Genomic DNA, 17,344 nt, shown 5'->3' with positions numbered 1-17,344 from the left:
TGGTAGATGGATCAGTGTACTTGCAGTCCTTGAACCCACTTAGTTTATCCCCACGGTGCCGCTCTCAGCTACTTGATTGACAGCAGAGACAAAGGGACTGCTGCAATATGTCACCTCTGGTCTCCACTGTTAATCAAGCATCGGAAGGGAGAAGCTAAAAGAAGCCCAGGATTAACCGGGGATGATAGGGAGAGAAGAGATGAGTCCAATGCATAAATTATCCCCGCACTGCTTCAGGTGATTGACAGGTCTCTCCCTAAGTACACATGTAGCACCCCGAGGGTTCGGTTGCTACAGAGGTATTGCATCTCACCCAGATGTGCGATATCTCACTTCCAGGTAAGGATGGAGTGTGGCTCAGGACCCTAACACCCACATGCACTACACCACATTTCCGGGGGACAGCTCGACGGTGCTCCCATTAGTTATGCAGGCACGAGTGAGCATGTCCCTGGCTGGAGTGGGGGGAGGGAACACCTAGAGAAGGGAACCCGGTAGTGTGTGCGTGGGGGAAGTAGATCCTGGGTGCACTCTGTACAGGAGTATAAAGGGAGGCACCATCTTGGAAAGGGAGTTGAGTTGAGAGAGGAGAAGACAGGGAGCAGAGCTGCTTTATGGGCTCTGCTCCACAGGCAGGCCCTGTCAGGAGGCCTGAGCCTGGAGGAGGGAAGAAGGAGGAAGAGAAGCAGACTTAGCTCCAGGAAGGACAGAGGGGACCCCAGGGGTGTGGACTGGCTGGTAGCCACCACACGCCCGCCGCTACCTGAGTAGGGGGGTCAGGTCAAGAAGATGGGAACCGGATCCCAAATTAGTGGAGGAGAGAAACTACCCTCAACTAAGAACCGGAGGCTGCGACATTACATGTGGAGCAGCCCCTCACCACACCCGCTAGAAAGGCACCACATAGGACCTGGGAAACGCAGGCCAACGTTTGCCCACCAAGAAGGTCCGAGGCAGCTGGACATAAGCGTGGTCACTAGTGGGGTTGAAGACCAGAGACAGGGGACATAAAGGGGGTCCTGCAAAGCACTCCAGAAAGACCTGAGAGTTAACCGAGCCCCTCACCTGGTGAGCACAGCGTGACACAGGCGGCCACCTCTGCAGCGGTGGCCTGGAGCAGTAACCGAGTAACCGTGAGTAAAGACCCTGAACTGCACCACCAAGACTCCGAGTTGTCTTTGTTGCGCTCGTGTACCACCATCACCCCCATCATCTATCCCTGCTGCCCTGAGGCCATACCCCTCCCGTGGGGGGTTATACCACCACGCTGCACATCCTCATACACCTGGCCTCAGTGGACTGTTCTGCAGCGGCGGCTTCAAAGCCGCACTCAACGGGTGGCGTAGTCGATCAAGTTAACATCTACTGCCATAGACTGCCACTTAGTTTGACACCCTGGGCACGGACCGGGTCACCGCCACAAGGACTACTACCCCTATCCAGATCCGGCTCCGGGTATCCCCTGAATATGGCCCAGGGGGCGCGTCACACACATGGGGCAGACCGGTCAGTCAACTGGTGCGGGAAGGTGAGAATTCAGCCGGGGATGGCCTTGGGTTCATCTCATCTTTCCATCTTGTCTCTAGGCAGATTCTTGAACTATGTTCTCTCTAAATTGCCGGAACGTTTCAGAAAAAATACATTCCAGGCTCTGATTCATGCTGCCTGTAGTTTGGCTTTTAATCTTCAAATGATATATAGATTTAAAGGAACCAAACTGCAGGCAGCATGAATCAGAGCCTGGCTGTTCGATTGCTTCCTGGAATGTTTTTTTTCTGAAACGTTCCGGGAATTTAGAGAGAACATAGTTCAAGAATCTGCATAGGGACATGAGGGAGAGATGAGATGAGCCCAAGGCCGGCAGTCTCCGGCTGAATTCTCACCTCCCCAATCCAGGTGACTGACTGGTCTGCCCCATGTGTGTACTTCGGGAGAGACCTGTCAATCACCTGAAGCAGTGCGGGGATAATTTATGCATTGGATGCATTGGTCATGTAGATTGTATAGAAGATGAACAAAATAAGTACAAGTCTACTGCCCCCATAATGATATGTATTTGATTCCCTTTTTTAAGGAGACAGAAGATGAAGAATGAATTCTCACCAATACTTTTCCTAAGGCTCAGGTAGTAATCATATCCAATCTCTTCTTTTATTTCTTGAAGCAATTTCTCCAGAGCCGCGTTTTTCGGGAGTTGGCTGAGAACACTTGTTAAGATTCTGTCCATCTGCTGCATCTCCTGGGGTGCCAGCATTTCGCTCTGAATCCCATGGTGTATGTAGTAGAAATACCTCTGAAACAGTTATCAAGATTGTTGTTTAGTATGTAGAATAAGAGGGCTGCGCATAATAAGATGTGCATGAAAGAAGAATTTTTCCACTGCATCTGGCAGTTTGCTCCCTGTTAACCCTGGAGAAGCAAAATGGCTATAGCCTGGAAGTAAGTCTGGACGGCCTCGGACTGGCCCACCGGACAGCAGGTGAATCTCCAGGTAGGCTCCTGTATATGAGTGGGCTCCCACCCTCCTATGTGACAAGTGGTTAGTACAATACAATTGATTCACTATCTCATCATTCATTTAAAAAATGGCCTAGTTTATCATTACATACACTTGTGAGTGAGGATAATGTAATATTTGCATGTAGCTGAACAGTGGGCCCCCAGAGTCAATGCTAATGGTGGGCCCTTGGTACCCCAGTCCAACACTGAGTCCGGACACCGGTATTTATAATTTATTAGCCACTTATAATCTGGAAACAGTGTTTGTAGCTGGATCGAGAAGCCTTCAAAAACTTTGTAAAGGTAAGCGATAGTACTCCAGAACTATGAATAGAGCATACTCTTGCTTCTCAACTCTCCTGGAACATCCTGGAGGCTCCTGGAAAAAAGGAATTCCTTGAGGAAGAGTTGTGATTGCCAAATCTGCTTTCCAGGAGGTTTTGGGAGACTTCAGGAGCAAATGTAGGCAATTTAGATGATGTTGATATTCTAAAACACCGTCGAGAATGAGCATACGTATGCAAAAATCATGTCTTTTCCCTCCTTGTCTGTGAGCAGTCTAAGCTGTATCTTTGTGTCCTTGTCTCATTTTTTATTCTCTATATTTCATCCTGACTGCCATTTTGTTCCTGACTTTGCTATTACTTACCCGCTACTGCATACCTGCCTCTAATCAGGGACTATTCTAGGGACCACAACTGGATAATTTGACAGGACTTAGACTCTGCACCCTAGTCACCTTGTGAAGCAGGTTTTGCTATTACTTATCCCTTTTATTTTAATAACTGTTTATGCATACATGTAAATTGTCTCCTTTATAATATCTTGTATATATTTTGTAAACACTGCCCACCTTTTGGGAGTAAATCATTAATTATTTACCAGTTTCTTTCTTCTTGTCCTATGTCGAGCAAACACGTTCCTCACCCGCTAATTCACGTTACCTACCAGGTACCCGATCCACCTGTTAAGCGATCGGTGGTGGCAGTATACCAGTATTTATGTGATATTGTGGTTTGAGGGTGGCTAGTCGGAGGTATATATACGTTCCTGGAAGGAACTGGTGGTATATATACGTCCTGTCACATCACGTGCCGCAATAGTCGACATAAATGAGAGCAGCTGCACCCGTGCTTATCCTCTGTCAATACCGTGTTTGACCAGCAGGATAAGGGGGCGCCAGAGAGCTGCAAGGTCTGACCCAAGAGTGGGTGTTGTTTTCATGACAATCCGACTTTGGAGAAATATTGACGTACCCTCGACTTTCTACTTAAAGAGGACACAAAGTTCATTACAATAACTGGGACTTTACTGGGTAGCTGGGAGTATTTACAATATTTACAGGCAGATATAAAGGATAAAGCCCAACGGGTTGTCATCTTTCCCACAGGTACTTGACACAACTTCAGCCCTGGCTCCCAATTTAGGTGAAGCATCTCTGTTGCTCTGTTCTCTAGCCCTAGAGAATCTTCCTCACCAGTGACAGTGTAGCACCCTGAGGATTCGGCTGCTACAGGGGTATTGCACCTCAACCCAGAGGTGTGATATTCCACTCCCGGGTAAGGAAGGAGTGTGGAACTGAGCTCGGTAGGCTGCATGCACTACACACATCCCATTTCCGAGGAGCAGACCGACGGTACTCCCACTTAGAAATGTGCAGGTACGACCGAGTCTGTTCCTGGCTGGAGTGGGAGGGGGGTGGTACATCCCAAGTAGTGTAGGGGCAGATAGGGGGAGCAGCCTGGGTAAAGATAGGAGCTCATTGGGTGCTGGTCACCTGAGCTCACACATAGAGGGTGTATATAAGGTGGGCACCAACTAAGAACAGGGTCAGTTGCAGAGAGAAAGTCAGCGAGCGGAGGAGAAGAGAGACCCAGAGTGAGAGAGGAGAGAGAGAGACCCAGAGGGGGAAACAGAAGAAAAGGACTCCAAGAACCCAAATTAAATCCCCGGGTGAAGAGTCGGCACAGGGTACCGGAACCCAAGCTGGTGGGGGCAAAAACACACCCCAGCCAGAGACCGGAGACCGTGGGCAGCGTTTGCCACGGTCACCCACCACATCCACCACGAAGGCATACCACGTGGAGGGTCAGGGAACCCGAGGCCAAGGGTCTCCCAACAGAAGGCCCGAGGGAGCTGGACCTGGGTGGATCAATAGTGGGGACGGCCAGAGAAAGGACAGAAGGAGAGCTCAGGGTCACGCTCCGGACTTATTTGGGGGTTGGCTGGATCCAGAACCTGGTGGACGCAGCACGGCTCGGGAGGTCACTCGAAGCTGGAGTGACCAGAACATCAGCAGTGAGTAAACATCCTAAACTGCATAACCCGACTCTGTCTCTGATTGCCGTCTACACTGCATCACCACAACTCCCATCCTCTGCACCTGATCCCCCTGAGGCTATACCCCTCCCGTTGGGGGTTATCCTATCAAGCTGCACCAACACCACCAGCCTCAGCGGACCCTGCTGCAGCGGCGGCCACAGTGACCGCAACACAACGGGTGGCGTAGTCGACATTAAGAACTTGATAACATCTGTAGGACTGCCACATACAACTGAGTTTGACACCCTGGGCACGGACCGGGTCACAGCCACTCGGAAGACTACAACCCCCATCTGATCCGGCTCCGGATATTCCCCCTAAAGAATATGGCCCAGGGGGCGCGTCAACTTTGGCGTAGTCGGCAGGATTACGTGCCCACAACCACCGGGTACTGCGTGCCTGAAGAAAAGTGCAAGTTTACCTCAAAAAGAAGTCTCCTGCCGGTTCCGGAGGGTCCCCGCCATCGGACCCCATCACCAGTCGATTCCAGCCGGTTGTCCGCCATTAACAGCGTTTTCCCGCCATCTGCAGAGTTTCCCGCCACTGGGAAGCGATTCCCGCCATTTCCAAAGGTTTCCCGCCTTGGAAGAGCGGACGCCATTATGGGCGTGCCAGAGGGTGGCGAGAGGCCACCTCCCATCGTGGGCCAGGACCGAAAATGGCGCCAAAAGTGGAAACCGCCCCCACCAACAGAGACTGTGATGCTAGAGGTGTCTGTCAGCGTGAAAGAACTGCCCCTGGAGCTGACAATCACTAAGTTGCCCCGGGACCGCCCTCGAAGGGGGAGGAGACGAAAGGAGAGAGAAAAGATGGGTGTCGCCTGGAGCAGTCTGGAGCGAGCGCACCCGGAGGCAAGAAGCCTGGAGAAGAATATCGGAGGAGCTTACCCGGAGATGGCGAGAAAGCAGAGCAGCACCGGCCCGTTGGCCAGGAGCCTGCTAGAAACCGAGGAGGGAGAGCAGAGCAGCACCGGCCCGCTGGCCAGGAGCCTGCTGGAAGAAGAGCAGAGCAGCACCGACCCGTTGTTCAGGAGCCTGCTGGAAACCACGACCCCACTAGGCCTAGTGGAGGTCCTCGCACAGCTCCCCCGAGACCGGGAGTGTGCACAGACTGCCCTGGAGGGCCTCGCACGGAGGATGGCCCGGGTACAGCGAGAGACATTGGCGGAGTGGAGCCGAGAGATGGCCCAGCAAACCGAGACCCGGAGCACGCCAGCCAAGATGAGGAGACAGACCGCCTCTGAGGATGGCGCGGGAGGACCCAAGGCCGGAGACGGCGCCGAGAAGGGAGCCGAACGCATGGAGGCAGGTAAAGGGGACGTCTATACCCCAAACCGGGAAACCGCGTACCTGCCCCAGCTCCCCGTCGCAGAGCCCGAAAGTCCCCCTGCTGTGCCCGAAAACGCCATGTCACCGACGCAGACTAGGCCCCAACCGGAAGCCGCCGCCGCGACCCCTGTGACGCCATGCGCAACGACCCCGAGCGTGGCAAAACAGGAAGCAACACCAGCCTGGTCGCAGGGCCTAGAATTCCCGGGCGTCGCATCACCAACAGCGCCCCCTACCTCCGCGGAGCCTCCGGCCTGGCCGCAAGGCCAGGTAGCCCAGGGCGCCGCCGTCCTTACGGTGCCCTTTACCTTCCAGATACCCCAGGCCTGGCCGCAAGGCCCGGGCAACCCGGGCGCCACCACCACCGCGCCCGCGCCCGTAAGACCAAAAGTGCCGCATCTGGGGGAGGACCTGTACGCCCAGCATACGTGCCCGGATGGGCAGCCATTTATATGGCCACCGGAGTTCCACCATCCCCGACTCCGGAGAGAGAGACCCCTGGATGAACCCCTGATCCCGGCTCCAAAGCCCGTAAAGAGGATCTCGCCCCCGCTAGCGGAAGCACAGTTTGAGTGGGACCCCACCGGAGAAGATCTTATGGGGTTCACTCAAGAGACTCGGGCAGCTGCAGCGGAGCGTGCTGAGTGCTGCCGACAGCAGCTCGAGGAGTTTGCGAAGGAGCGGAGAGAGAGGCGGGTCCGGGAACAGCAAGCTCAAATAAGGAGCGCAGAGCAGAAGAGCCGGGCCAGGAGAGACCCCCGTGCAGAGCACAGTCCCCGCACCACCGGGACTGTAATCAAGTTCAACATGCAGCACGGGTGGGGCTTCATCCGAGACCACAACACCCCCGGCGACGTCTTTGTCACGCGCAGAGACGTGGAGTCCCATCTGCCGGAGGGGCACAGAGGTCGTGACCTTTACATCGGGGACGAGGTCACCTTTACCCGGCACAAGTGTGCCAAAGGACCTTACGCCCTCCATGTGCATCGCCTGACAGAGGAGGAGCTGCGATGTGAGGAGGAAGAGCAAGAGGACCCGGACGGGTCTGAAGCTAAGATCCCCAAAGAAAGAGCAGGAGGAAGACGTCGTTAAGTACAGCGGAGCAGGTGCTGTAAATAGTTACCCGACCGGGGTACAAAGAAACTGTTACTGCAAATATAGTCCCCGTTGGGACCAGCTGATGTGAACTGTTCTCCCGTTTACCCTTAATCCCACTGACCGAGGACTGAGAGCGGTCATTCCTCCCCAATACCTGGCCGAGGACTGAGAGCGGCCACACTGTCCCTTGTACATAGTTGCGCTTCCTAAAGCGCCCCCTACTGGTTTTACTGTAAAACCACCTTAAAGAAAGGAACTGTCGCACTTTGCCCGGTCAACAGTTGCCCAGTGACCGGAGGAGGAACAAGAGACGACGAGAATGTTTAATGCTGCTAATTTATATAATGTTTTATATGTTTTATATGTTTATGAAAAATTTTGTATGTTTTGTGATGTTTTTGTCTTACAGCCCGAGGACGTGCTGTGATTTACCAGGGGGGAATGTAGCACCCTGAGGATTCGGCTGCTACAGGGGTATTGCACCTCAACCCAGAGGTGTGATATTCCACTCCCGGGTAAGGAAGGAGTGTGGAACTGAGCTCGGTAGGCTGCATGCACTACACACATCCCATTTCCGAGGAGCAGACCGACGGTACTCCCACTTAGAAATGTGCAGGTACGACCGAGTCTGTTCCTGGCTGGAGTGGGAGGGGGGTGGTACATCCCAAGTAGTGTAGGGGCAGATAGGGGGAGCAGCCTGGGTAAAGATAGGAGCTCATTGGGTGCTGGTCACCTGAGCTCACACATAGAGGGTGTATATAAGGTGGGCACCAACTAAGAACAGGGTCAGTTGCAGAGAGAAAGTCAGCGAGCGGAGGAGAAGAGAGACCCAGAGTGAGAGAGGAGAGAGAGAGACCCAGAGGGGGAAACAGAAGAAAAGGACTCCAAGAACCCAAATTAAATCCCCGGGTGAAGAGTCGGCACAGGGTACCGGAACCCAAGCTGGTGGGGGCAAAAACACACCCCAGCCAGAGACCGGAGACCGTGGGCAGCGTTTGCCACGGTCACCCACCACATCCACCACGAAGGCATACCACGTGGAGGGTCAGGGAACCCGAGGCCAAGGGTCTCCCAACAGAAGGCCCGAGGGAGCTGGACCTGGGTGGATCAATAGTGGGGACGGCCAGAGAAAGGACAGAAGGAGAGCTCAGGGTCACGCTCCGGACTTATTTGGGGGTTGGCTGGATCCAGAACCTGGTGGACGCAGCACGGCTCGGGAGGTCACTCGAAGCTGGAGTGACCAGAACATCAGCAGTGAGTAAACATCCTAAACTGCATAACCCGACTCTGTCTCTGATTGCCGTCTACACTGCATCACCACAACTCCCATCCTCTGCACCTGATCCCCCTGAGGCTATACCCCTCCCGTTGGGGGTTATCCTATCAAGCTGCACCAACACCACCAGCCTCAGCGGACCCTGCTGCAGCGGCGGCCACAGTGACCGCAACACAACGGGTGGCGTAGTCGACATTAAGAACTTGATAACATCTGTAGGACTGCCACATACAACTGAGTTTGACACCCTGGGCACGGACCGGGTCACAGCCACTCGGAAGACTACAACCCCCATCTGATCCGGCTCCGGATATTCCCCCTAAAGAATATGGCCCAGGGGGCGCGTCAACAGTATATCCGGATCTGAGTTCTCTCAACGTACTAGCCTTGAGACCTAACTTCTTCTGCAGTCCTGCAGGTAGAATGTGCCCCTAGGTCCCCAACAACACTTTCGAGGTTCCCAGGCCAGCTAAGGGGACTCCTGTGAAGGGATTCTTGTGTCGGATGATCCACTGTCTGGGGTACTAGACCCATGACTACCCTAGCAGCCAGTATATGGAGCCTGTCTGTCTTCCTTCTAGTACTGTACTCTACTGAACTGTTCACTTCCTGTGCTCAACAATAGCACTGGGTTACCCCTCCCTCTACTGGGCTGCATTTTCCCAGCTAACCCCTTAACTGGATCTAACTGCAGCTTAGAGAGATCCAACTTTTGGGAACATGCTTTTTAACCCCTTTTTAGTGTCAGAGGGAAACTACTTTCCTCGCCAATTCTACATTAGGGCAAATAGATGTCAAAGAAGAGGGTCAACGGCCTGGAGCCCATTTTCCTCTTTATGATCTAGGGAGGAGAGCTGCCAATAAAGGGCAGGCTCTAGAAGGCCAGTTTTGACTATGTATTCACTTGAATAAGCGCCAAGTGATACTACAACTGACGCGCCTCCAGGGGTACTCGGTGCTGGGCCGGTGGACGTTGAGAAAAAGGGATATGTCACGGCTGCTGGCCTGGTCCGTGGCCCAGGGCGGTCAACAAAAAGGGGAATGTTATTTATATTGGGTTTGTAGTTTTAGGAAGTGTTCGTGACGCCACCTGTGGTACCTGGTAAGGATTACCAGCGCTGCTGCAGTCCTCCGGGGGGTGATGGGATGGCAGCTGGGATGTTTCTGCTCCCCACAGGTGGAGCGGGCCCCCGGGGCAGTGTAGGTGCAGATGGTGGTGATGCTGGGCATTGTAGTGCAGAGGGTGAGATGGCGCAGCTGAAATAACTGACGGAGGCAGTGCAGTGCAGTCATCCGAGTTTTTACTCACAGTTCTCATGTAAGTTCCACAGGTACACTGCACGGATGTCAGCCTCCCACGTCGCACTGCGTTCACCAGAACAGGGGTTCAGCTCTTCCTCAGGTAGGTCAGGAGCACCTGACGGAACCCCGCTTTCTTATGTTCCTCACTAGACCGACTTCACGCTGGGTCTTCTCCCTCCAGCCCTGCGCTTCCCCACTCACAGTCCTACTCGGGTGCTCTGAAGTCCCTCTGGGCAACTTGGAGTTCCCGGACCTGCTTGACCCTCACGGTGACTAAGATGAGGCTGTGGCAACTGCACTATAAAAGTCAGAAGCCTCCGTTTTTTCCAGCCGAGACCTGGAGTAACACGGCTGGTCCAGGGGCCGGTTCCCTTCCTGCAGCCTGATCCCTCTGACACCTGGCAGATTCGGGGCGTACGGGTGCCGTCCTGCACTCGCCGTACCCCCTGGGATCCCTTCTGTAGATCGGAGCCTTTCTCCTCTGCTCCCCTCCTGGGCCTCTATCACTAGGCCCCAACTTGTGGAGCAGAGCTCCTAAAGAGACTCTGCTCCCAGACTGTCTTCACTCTCTCCTTTCACTGACTGCTCTGCCACCCTAAGATGGCTTCCCATTATATACCTCCTACTCTGGTGCTCCCCTACTCTACTTCCTCCACCCACACTCAATACTGGTTCCCCCTACCTTTGGTTCCCCCCACTCCAGCCAGGGACAGGGCTCAGCAGGAAACACATTGCATCTTGCCCTTCCAGCCGGGCTGGAGCAGTGTAGTGTTGAATGCGGGTGTTGGGGTTCCGGGCAGCACTCCCTCCTTACCTGAGAGAAGGAGATACCACACCTCTGGGTGAGGTGCAGTACCTCTGTGGCGACCGAACCCTCAGGGGTGCCACACAACCATATATTAGTGGAGGATGGTAACTTTTCAGAATCGTTAAGATTCTCTGTTCTGCAGTATGGGAAATTTTAGTGACAGCCTTGGTAGAAGCAACTGAATAATTCACTGCTTTTATCACCCACAAGGGAAGAAATAATAAGGGAAGAAATAATAAGAAGAATATAGACTTTTCACTGATATTGATTGCAGTAAATGAGAATGATATTTTTCGGGATGCAAACTGTCGGAGACCCAGCAGACTGTTTCCTGCCTGAATATGCAGCTGATGCTGTGATCTTATTGCCTTGTTGTGATGTGTATCGAGCTTCCCCCAAATGAAGAGCTGTTCTCATTATGTAAATTCACTTCTAGTTAAGAACAGTTATAATCATGCAGATTTCTCTCTTGGGAGTATCTGTTGATTATGTAATATTTCTTCTTAAGGAAACTTCTGTTTGCGCATTCACTTCCTGCAAGATTAATATGAGATACATCATAAAACTTAGCATATCTGCCGGGGGTGCAAACTCAGCACCGAGGAAATCAACATGTCCTGAGCCATAGCTCAGCTTCAGATGTAGCAATCATCAACTCCACTTTTAAAGGGGTTTTTGGGTCATATGATATTGATAACCTACCCTTAGGATAAGTCATCAATATCAGATCTGTGGGGATCCGACACCCACCAACCCCACCATATGAGCTGCGGCTACCAGATATAAACACTGAACAAAGATTCAGTGCACAGCTCCGCTCAATGTGTAGTGGCTGCTGCCATGTACTGAAGATCAGGTTCTACTCAAAGGAATAGGAGCTAATCTGCTGTACCTGGCACTAATGGAATAGGAGCTGATCTGCAGTTCCAGGAACCAAATAAATAGGGGCTGATCTGCAGTACCTGGCACCAAAGAAATAGGATCTGAACTTCAATACTGTGCACATGCTGCTACACATGGAATGGAGCTGTGCAATTCAGCTCTGTCGAATCTTTACACCTGGTCTACCTCAGACCCCTAACTATCTGATATTGATGACATATCCTGGAAACAGATCAATAATATATGACCAGACAATCTCCTTAACAAGTTACTGTTCATTAAGCTGTAAAGCTTATATGTAGTCTGTCACCTCAAATTTAAACTTCAAACTTACCACATAGCTAATCTAAAACTGGAGATACCAGGGGTGCTGAGATAAGAAGAGGCTGCTCACACTGCTGTCCACCCTGTCTCTCTAATCTAAAACTGGAGATATCAGGGGTGCTGAGATAAGAAGAGGCCGATCACACAGCTGTCCACCCTGTCTATCTACTCTAAAACTAGAGAAAACAGATGTGCTGAGGTAAGAAGAGACAGATCACACGGCTGTCCATCCTGTCTATCTGATCTAATACTGGAGATACCAGGAGTGCTGAGGTAAGAAGAGGCTGCTTACACTGCTGTCCACACTGTCTACCTGATCTAATACTGGAGATACCAGGAGTGCTGAGGTAAGAAGATGCTGCTCACACTGCTGTCCACCCTGTCTATCTGATCTAATACTGGAGATACCAGAGGTGCTGAGGTAAGAAGAGGCTGCTCACACTGCTGTCCACCCTGTCTATCTGATCTAATACTGGAGATACCAGGAGTGCTGAGGTAAGAAGAGGCTGCTCACACTGCTGTCCATCCTGTCTATCTGATCTAATACTGGAGATACCAGAGGTGCTGAGGTAAGAAGATGCTGCTCACATTGCTTTCAATCCTGTCTATCTGATCTAATACTGGAGATACCAGGGGTGCTGAGGTAAGAAGAGGCTGCTCACACTGTTATCCACACTGTCTATCTGATCTAATCCTGGAGATATCGGGGGTGCTGAGGTAAGAAGAGGCTGCTTATAATCCTGTCCCCATATCTATCTGATCTAATACTGGAGATACCAAGAGTGCTGAGGTAAGAATAGACAGCCCACACTGCTATCCACCCTGTTAACTGCTGATTTGACCTAGAGATAGCTTGTCTGAATGTGGTATAGGTTATATCCAGGTCACAGCAGAAGGCCTCTTACTGCAGATGCTCACAGACACCTGTCCTATTCACATTGTAGAACATGTTTCTGTTAGTGTAAAACCACGAAGGCCATTTTAATTCTATATTAATTATCTCGCATATACAAAAGGAGTATGATTTGCTAACTAATTTGTCAAAAGGTTTTTGCTGCCCCTGACAATCAGTGGAGGGGGCAGGGTTATACAGAGCTCATGACTAGGGAGGACTATATGGCAGTAGGTTTACTAGTGTCTAGAGATACTCTTCTGGTAAACAGTGTTTTATCAAAATGACAGCTAACAGCCCAGTAAGTGACATCACTGGAATCAGGGTCTCTTTCTCTACTGGATATTGCTCTGAGATTATGTGGCAAAAACCTGACTAGACATTTCCGTTAAAGGCATTTATTAATGTATTTCTAATTATATTTATTATTTGTATTTATTTATTTCTATGACTATGAATGTACATAGCAAGATGTTACAGAGGTGAGCAAAATCCTTGTGTCTTGCAATCTTGAAGAGGACATCTTTAGGTGGGCTTTAAGCGAAAACCAGGTGGACTCAGTAGATGCTGTCCAATAAGTGGAAGCAACAGAGGACAGCAAATAAATTAATGGCAGCCAACTTTTCCACTCTGACAACATTACTCTTCCAATTTTAGAGCCGTTTCAGCACATTGGAAAGGTAGAGTTTTACATGTGAGCCCTATCAGCTTCGCTCAGCGGATCTGAAGACAGGCAGAGGGTTAGAGGGTATACTTAGCTGGGTGATTTTTGCAGCAGGGACACCTACAAGTATCATATTTAAAGGGCATCCAAAAGATGTCATGGATAAGAAACGTTTCTCCCAGTGACAGGTTGTCTTTAACTATAAATTTCTCAAATCTTTAAATAAGGGCAAATGTGTTCTTGCATTTTGTATGATAAAAATCTATGGAGAAACTGAGCTATGGGACAGAATTTGGTGGTAGAACACGTGCAGAAGGTCCCCGTGTACTGCCCCATTCATAATGCTGCCATTCATACCCACTCACCTCCAAGTCTCTTTGAGTCGGCTTTTCCTGTTCTTTATCCGTATCTTCTTCATGCTGCAGCATAATCTGTAATTGTTCCTCCGGAGTAATGGGTCTGCTCTCTGGGTAGGTCATGGACTCTGTCTGTTGTATGCTCTCATCTACAGACAGAGGATCTAAAGAGCTATACCTGGCCATCCATCTGCATAATAACAAAGGCAATTCTTTCTAGCCATCATATTGAGCAATTATAACAATAATACCTATTCAATGTACGATCTACACGCCATCCACATTTTATCCATAAATAAAATTATATCATAGAAGATATTGTTATTAGAGATGAGCAAATCTTTTAAAATTAGAATTTGCCAGCTTCGCCTGAAATAACGCCTATGACACTCTATTACGCTGACGACTATTACGCTGCATACAACCCTTTTCAAGCACTTTAGCGCAAACACAGCCTTAGTAATGTCAAAGCAACCTCAACATAAATAGCTATGGGTAGATGGATGCTACAACAGCCTGTTTGCTAACACTGCAAAAACGGCATGTTTAAATTAAAAATGATCCAAAAATTATCCCTTTTTGTGATCATTTAGACGGTTCCGTCACTGCCTGCAAGTCTACGAGAACGGCTGAAATTTCCTGCACACAAGCCTACTAAGAAATCACCTGCCTAGGTCTGTGGTCCACATCAAACCTGTTTGATTATGTATTTTTAAAAATGATGTATGAAGGAGCCAGGACTTGATGAAGACCATTCACTCTTGTATCCCTTTCTGTCCTGTCAACTTTTTAGTTTTTTTTCTGTGTCTACCATGGTTTCCAGAACATGGATAATGGAGAATCAGGGTTTGAATCCTGGGACGATTACCCTATCCGATTATATGAGATAATGACGAAGAATAACACTACAACAGCCTTTTATGTTCCCTTTTCATTACCAGGAGCACAAGAACTCACACTAGTCAATGCAAAAAAAAATATTATTTTTTTTTTCAAAAATGAGAATCATGGTGTAGCTTCGGCATCTCTGCCTCCTGCTGGGCAGACACGGCAATCCCGGTCCGGCATCCTCCGGCTCCCCTGCTACATCTGCCCGGGGTTCGCGCACTGTACTTAGGGCTGTCTACCTGCCGTGCCCACCTGCTTGCCTACCCACATCACCTGCCTGTCTACCAGCCGTGCTCATCTGCTGTGCCTGTCGGCTTCAGCCATCAGTCCCGTGGGAGTCGCCTGCTCTCACACAAGGTAGGTCCCAGAGTGTCACCTGGTTCACCTTCCCGGTCCCTCCTTGGTTCACGGAGTCGACTAAGCCGCCGAGTGGCCAGGGTCGGTCCGGATAGGCACTTAGCTACGCCCCTCTGGTCCTTCCTTGCATCACAGCACAGAGGTTCCACCACCCGGATCCGTAACAGTTTGCACAGGCCATGGAATCCGGTGGCTCCCAGGCTCCTTCATTCTCAGACCTGTACCAAGATGTCACTCACCAGAGATCCCAACAGGATACTATCCTGTCCTATCTGCGGACAGTCAACTCTCGCTTGGACGTGCTGTCCACCCTGACTATGTCCGTCTGTAACCAAGCGGCACCCGCTCCGGCCGCACCTCAACCCAGTGGTGCTGTGGCATCCGGCTTAGAACCCCGGCTTTATGCTCCTCCATGTTTTGGTGGTGACCCTGTCTTAAGTCGGGGCTTCATTAATCAGTGCACGCTGCACTTTGAGCTCCTGGCACACTAGTTCGCTTCCAACCGGGCCAAGGTGGCGCTCATCATGTCTCATTTCACCGGAAAGGCGTTGGCGTGGCTTAACCCTCTGTGGGAGAGAGGGGATCCTCTGGTGTCTGACCTCCAGGCCTTCCTCGCGGCTTTCCGGAAGGTGTTCGATGAGCCCAGATGAAAATCTTAGACTGCCTTCTCTCTTCTCCGACTCCACTAAGGGAGTCTCTCTGTGGGACAGTATGCCGTGCGTCTCCGCACCCTCGCATCTGTACTTGCCTGGAACAATGAGGCTCTGGTGTCCACCTTTTCAGAGGGCCTTTCCGGACGGATCAAGGATGAGCTAGCCGGTCATGACATACCTCCCTCTCTGGACGACCTGGTGTCATTAGCTACACGGATCGACATCCGTTTTCAGGAGCGTTCAAAGGAGACGACCAGTAAGAATAGGCCAGTCTCGCAACCAGCATCCCCTCCGGTGTCTTCTCCAGAGTCTATGCAAGTAGACCAAGTTAACATGGTCAAGTCTGGTGAGGAAATCCGCCGCACCGAGGGGAGTTGCTTCTACTGTGGCAGTATAGAGCATCAAATCTGCTCCTGTCCGGTGAGACCGGGAAACTCCAGTGACTAGGACCACTCCGAGAGGTCGTCCTAGGCAAAAGTTCTTCCTCTCCGCCCTTGACTCTGTCTGTTTCAGTTACCAGTGATGAGACCCGCTTCTTCGAGACTGCCTATCTGGATTCCGGAGCCTAAGGGAATCTCATTCAACAGGCCGTTGTGGAGCATTACCAGATTCCTACCATACGTCTGGCTGATCCTTTAGCTGTTTCCTCTGTGGATGGAAAGCTTCTCTCTGAGACCATCTTGTTTGCCACTGAGCCTGTAACTCTTCAGGTGGGAATGCTACATTCGGAGAAGATCTCCTTTTACGTGCTGTCCGGTCTCTCTCATCCCCTCTTGCTTGGCCTGCCTTGGTTACAGAGACATGAGCCGTCCTGAATTGGAGCTCGGGTGAGGTGCTCCTTTGGGGTCAGGAATGTCATAAGTCCTGTCTGGTTCTGGTTCGTCCTGCTCGATCTCCGTCTACTCCAGCTAACCTACCTGGCCTGCCGGCACCCTACTGGTCATATGCGGACGTCTTTGATAAAAAAGAGGCAGAGACACTACTACCTTATAGGCCATATGATTGCCCCATCGACCTAATACCTGGTGCTTCACCTCCTCGCGGGTGAATCTACCCCTTGTCGCTGGCTGAGACCCGTGCTATGTTTGAATACATAGAAGAGAATCTTGCTAGGGGATTTATCCAGAAATCCACCTCTCCGGCTGGAGCAGGATTCTTCTTCGTCAAAAAGAAAGACGTCTCTCTTCGTCCATGTATGGACTATAGGGGCGTAAACCAGATTACCATCAAAAATAAGTACCCCCTGCCTCTCATCTCGGAGCTGTTTGACCGCCTAAAAGGCGCGAAGATCTTCACTAAGCTTGATCTTTGTGGGGCGTACCATCTGGTCCGGATTCGCCAGGGAGACAAGTAGATGACGGCATTCAACACTCGGGATGGTCACTACGAGTACCGTATGATGCCCTTCAGTCTCTGTAATGCTCCAGCCGTCTTCCAGGAGTTAGTAAACGACATCTTCCGAGATCTCCTGTATTCCTGCGTGGTGTTGTACCTGGACGATATCTTGGTGTTCTCCCCTGATCTGCCCTCTCACCGGTGGGATGTTCGTCAGATACTATTGCGGCTCCGGAAGAATAGCCTGTATGCTAAGTATGAGAAATGCCTCTTTGAGCAGACCTCCCTACCATTTTTGGGGTATATCATCTCTGAGACTGGACTGCGGATGGATCCCAAGAAGGTGTCTGCCATCTTAAA

At 51.0% G+C, this 17,344-nt stretch overlaps 1 protein-coding gene across 2 annotated transcripts in view; it reads right to left on the bottom strand.

Moving 5' to 3' along the window:
• The window catches only part of DNAH3 (dynein axonemal heavy chain 3), a 487,274-nt gene that overhangs the window by 395,760 nt on the left and 74,170 nt on the right, over window positions 1-17,344 (bottom strand). For both annotated transcript variants that reach the window (XM_073647962.1, XM_073647963.1), the window contains exons 5-6: window positions 13,761-13,941; window positions 2,104-2,293 (exon numbers count right to left, since the gene is read on the bottom strand). In XM_073647962.1, the coding sequence (XP_073504063.1) occupies window positions 2,104-2,293; window positions 13,761-13,941 (371 nt within the window). The remainder of the gene's footprint in view (window positions 1-2,103; window positions 2,294-13,760; window positions 13,942-17,344) is intronic.

Source organism: Phyllobates terribilis, unplaced genomic scaffold, assembly GCF_046119375.1.
Source record: "Phyllobates terribilis strain yellow unplaced genomic scaffold, ASM4611937v1 Scaffold_9__5_contigs__length_417890890, whole genome shotgun sequence".
Classification (NCBI taxonomy): domain Eukaryota; kingdom Metazoa; phylum Chordata; class Amphibia; order Anura; family Dendrobatidae; genus Phyllobates; species Phyllobates terribilis.
The sequence above is the reverse complement of the archived record's forward strand: the minus strand, read 5'-3'. Positions and strand labels throughout refer to the sequence as shown.